This window comes from Phalaenopsis equestris, unplaced genomic scaffold (genome assembly GCF_001263595.1).
Source record: "Phalaenopsis equestris unplaced genomic scaffold, ASM126359v1 Scaffold233299, whole genome shotgun sequence".
Taxonomy (NCBI): domain Eukaryota; kingdom Viridiplantae; phylum Streptophyta; class Magnoliopsida; order Asparagales; family Orchidaceae; genus Phalaenopsis; species Phalaenopsis equestris.
The window spans coordinates 9432-13998 of NW_018251250.1; the positions used below are offsets into that span (position 1 = coordinate 9432).

General features: G+C 41.7%; 1 protein-coding gene across 1 annotated transcript; it reads right to left on the bottom strand.

Moving 5' to 3' along the window:
* Positions 1-1443: 1443 nt before the first annotated feature.
* Positions 1444-3768, bottom strand: LOC110038620 (inactive LRR receptor-like serine/threonine-protein kinase BIR2). Its single transcript, XM_020743507.1, is given in 2 exon segments — positions 1444-3059; positions 3061-3768. Coding segments are annotated over 2 exon segments (1866 nt in total). The 5' UTR covers positions 3583-3768; the 3' UTR covers positions 1444-1715.
* Between the last annotated feature and the right edge of the window lie 799 nt (positions 3769-4567).

A 4567-nucleotide genomic window follows, 5' to 3' on the forward strand; every position in this document is an offset into this window, starting at 1 on the left:
TATAGGAACTCACTCTTGAGTCTACGCATGTCAGTCTTAGCCATCTCAAAATGACATTTGGGGGCTTGTGACCAGTCAGGTGGGATCTCATAAGAGGAGTCAAGAATTGTTTTGAATTTCTATGTGGGGTATGGATTTCCTTTACTAGTCCTCTAAGATAGTCCATAATAAAATCTTAAGGATAGATTCTAGGCTTCTAAAGAGAAGAATTTGACCTCATAAAAAATGAGGTCAATGACGTAATTTTGCCTTTGATCCTTGTTTTCTATAAATAGAATCCTTTCATTTTTGAAAGGCCTTTTGGTTGATCTCTTTCGTAGACCAAGTATTTATTGAAAGAAAATGGGTTTAAGAGCCCCAAGGACACACCATTCGACCTTACGGTTTAAGTCTTCCTCTCCCTCTCTCCCAATCTGTTCTTTTTGTCCTTGATCACTAGACATTATCCCTTGGCAATGATCAGATAGATTTGGATTCAACAAGTTCAACGTACTAATTCAACTAAATTCGATAAATTCAATTGGGCAAAATATTAAAGTTGGGCTCAACAAATTTGTCAAGCAAATCACATCGTGTCAATCAGCACTTCATCTAACAAGCTAACTCGACGAGGGAGAGAATGAGAAATAGATCTTCCTTATTTCATCTCCATATTTTTATCATCTTATCTATTTCTCCTTCAAGTTTTACCTAGAAAGTGTGAGCCTGCTTACAATTTTGAATATGTATATATATATATATATATATATATATATAGTTTACCAATAGTTTTTACCTTTTTGCTTTATATATATATATATATAAATAGAGAGAGAGAGAGAGAGAGAGAGATTATATTATACTAATTTCAAAATAAATTAAAATATTCTAAACCTAACCTACAATAAGAAGTAATGAACTTGTAATATATTAATCTCAAAAAGGATCCAATATTTTGAAACCCAGCCGGACACAAATTTTATTCTGCATCAAATACAATTTGGCATTACTACCAAAATCTGCCGTCCCTAACGTCATAGTCTTCAGCATGAAGGGGAGAACACACAGTTCTCCCTTCAACGGGAAGTAATTGGTCTAGAGCTTTCCCCAACTAAGACATTTTTCATTGGAGACTTCAATATTTAAAGTCTAGTTATTTGCTCATCGCCAGTATTTGTACTCGTCACCATAAACGATAGAGGGAGGCCGGCAGTTAATATTACTCTTAAGACAGTATTTGAATCAGTATATTTAAAAAATCGCGCATAATCAGAACCATAGCAAAATAGTTACTGACCCACCCAAATATCAGAAGCAAGAACAAAACAAGCAAGCTCCTAACAACCATTTAAGCGTAATGGCAATAATTAGAGACTACACTCAAAAACAAACTTCAAGGGATAAAGCCTCAAAGTAGCGTAACGTGTCCAAAGGCTATCAGAGCAAGATTCAAGAAATGTCGAGACATTGAAATAAAAAGCTGATCATCAACTAAAGCCTATTTCAATTCTTTTATTTAACAGAAAGGTACAAGCTACAGGTTACACCCATCTCAGAGCAACTACAACATGGAGATCAATTAAGCGAGCAGCAACTTCTCGCTGCTACTTCAATAAACTCCATTATTAGCACAAATGAGATGATTACTTTGATTCAATAACACATCGAAGTCTGCAGTGGAGTTGACTTCATAATTTCCTATCTATATGACAAAATGCAGCTTTTCATAACTACCTTCAAAGTGAATCTGAATCTTCCTTGCCATAAACAAGCGGGAACTCCTCAAACTGCTCTGAGGAGTTGTACTTATCCCCTATGCTCTTCAGAGATTGGTAGACACGGTACATGGAAGGTCTCTCCTTGGGTCTGTATGCCACACAGCTCATTGCAATCTTTAGAAATTGTAAAATTGCCCCGTCGTTTTGCTCACCTCTGAGACTCCAATCAAAAGACTCGGACAAGTGGCCAGCTGCAGCGAGCTGATTGATCCAATCCACCAAATTCCCCTTGAAAACTTCTCCAGTGAAGTCTGAGGAGACTTCTGTAGGTTTCTGCCCAGTGATCAGCTCCAGAAGCACAACACCAAATGCATAAACGTCCCCTTTGGTAGTCGCGATGGGGTTGCTGGCGTACTCTGGCGGAATGTAACCAAATTCACCAAAATCTCCATTCAGAAATGGGCTCGCGCCGGCAGACCTCGCTCCGCCAGCATCAGCCGAGGATGAGCTAACAAGCCTTGGTAGGCCAAAGTCGGTGATCCGAGCCTCCCAATCCTCGTCAAGAAGAATGGCGCTTGAAGTTATTGCCTGATGCAAAAATGGAGTCGGAAAGCCGTGATGCAGCCACGCAAGGCCGTGTGCAGCTCCTATGCCGATTCTAAGTCTAGCCAGCCATTTAAGACTACCGGCGGATGATCGGAGAAGAGAAGATAAGGCTCCATCGGGCATGTACTTGTAGACTAGGAAGCGCTCATCCTCCACCACGCAGAAACCAAGCAAGGGGACGAGATTGGGATGGCGGAGCTGGCTGATCCGGCCCATCTCGGCACGAAACTGCTTCTCTCCAAGGGAGCAACCATTCAGACGCTTAACGGCGAGGGCTGAGCCGTCGGGAAGAACAGCTTTAAAAGAAGTTCCCACCCGTTCGCTCCCGGCGATGATGATGTACTCCTGGTGGAAATCACCAGTGGCCGAAAGCAGATCGGCCAGCTTAACCTTTACGATTGGTTTCTGGAACAGAGACACCGGCAACAGACGGTTGTGGGATGTCCGAAGCCGTGTCACCCAAAGTCTACCCTCCTCGCCGGAGATGACATCTCCGGTCTTCTTCTGTTCAGAGGAGAAGTAGCATCTCCAGACGAAGAAGGCGAGGGCAACAGAAGCTAGTGCACCGAAGACGCCGGCAGCGATGATGATGATGAGACTGGTGTGGGAGCGGGAGCCGCAGTGCGATGAAACGGGGCGGCCGCATAAGCCGTCGTTAGAGTCAAAGACCGAGGAGGAAGGGAATGAAGAGGCAAGGGATGGTGGGATCTCGCCGGAGAGAGCATTATGAGAGAGATCGAGGTGCTTCAGTCGGTTGGAGCGGGGGGGCGAGGCGGGAGAGGGAGGCGGGGATTGTGCCGGATAGAGAGTTGGAAGAGAGGGTAAGAGAATTGAGGAAGCTGCAGTTAGAGAGCTCAGGGGGGATTGAGCCCGTTAGTCTGTTTCCGGAGAGATCGAGATTGACTACATAGGGCATCCATTCGCAGAAGTCTGGGGGGATGGGGCCGGTGAGAGAGTTGCCGGATAGGTCAAGGGCGTTAACAACACTGCAAAATTTTAGGGCAGATGGGATGCTTCCCGTAAGAGACATGGAGGGGAGGCTGAGGGAGAGGATGCGATTTTCTTGGGGATTCCAGCACGCCACGCCCACTAAGTTACAGACGAATCCGACCGTGTTGTTAGAGAAATTCCAGGCGAGTTTGCCATCGGGATCGCCCAGGGATTGTTTTAGTTCGCGAAGGCACCGCACGTCGTCCTCTGGCGTGACTGACACGGTAGTTAGCGCCATGGAAAGAAGCAGAAGCGTGGAAGAGCAAAGGGTAGCCCACCGGCCGTTCATATTTGCCGGCGGCGATTGCTGAACGAGCTGCAGTCAAGATCTAGACAGGAGAGAGAGAGAAGGGTGCGCGATGAGGGAAGTTAATGGAGATTAGTGTGCCCGTAGCTTCCGCCTTTAGGTGGTCCGGAGGGGATGTGGAAATTACGAGTCTCCAGATATGACTTTGACTTCGTCGATTATCGTCAAGGCGCGATTCCCAAATGCTAACTCTGTCTTTTTTATTTTGCTTATTTAAAAAAAAAAAAATTATTTGATAGGTAAGAGAAATTAAAGAAATGTGCCCATTTTAAGTTTTTATGAAAATATACTTCAATATTTAAAATCCCTATACTTTTGATATTTTATATCATCAGTAATTAGGAAGAATGACATCTCATTTTTTTTCACATAAGTTTCACTTATCATAGGCACAATGTCACTTAAAGATCATTTACTTGCGAGGAAAATGACAATGATGTCAGTGAAGTTCACAACTTTTACATTCATCAATACTTCAACAATTAATGGCATCATCCTATTTGATGCTTACAAAATGAATAAAAGATTTTATCATTTAATTCGAAAAAGTGCAAAATAAAATATATAATAGTGTCCTCTAAACCTGGTCAAAATGTCTTTACAAACATTGCACAAACATTTTTCTAAGAATATGACGACCATAGTTCAAATATATACATGTCAAAATCTTATTCAAACTATATTGTTTAATCATGATTTGTAGCACATTTGAACATTCCTAGAACAAAGTTTAAACATTATATTTTCAAAACATATTCTTACATGACTACAATAATAATCAAACAATATGTTTGAACATAATCCAAAAAAATAATAATGAAATATGACAACATAGTTCGAGCCATCTTTGAAAATGGTTCAAATGTAATTCAAACATATTTTGATGTTATTGTTCGAATATATATCGACTACATATCAAAATTGAAATGTTAGTAATTATTGCTTAAGTTCAATGTTTTACATATCA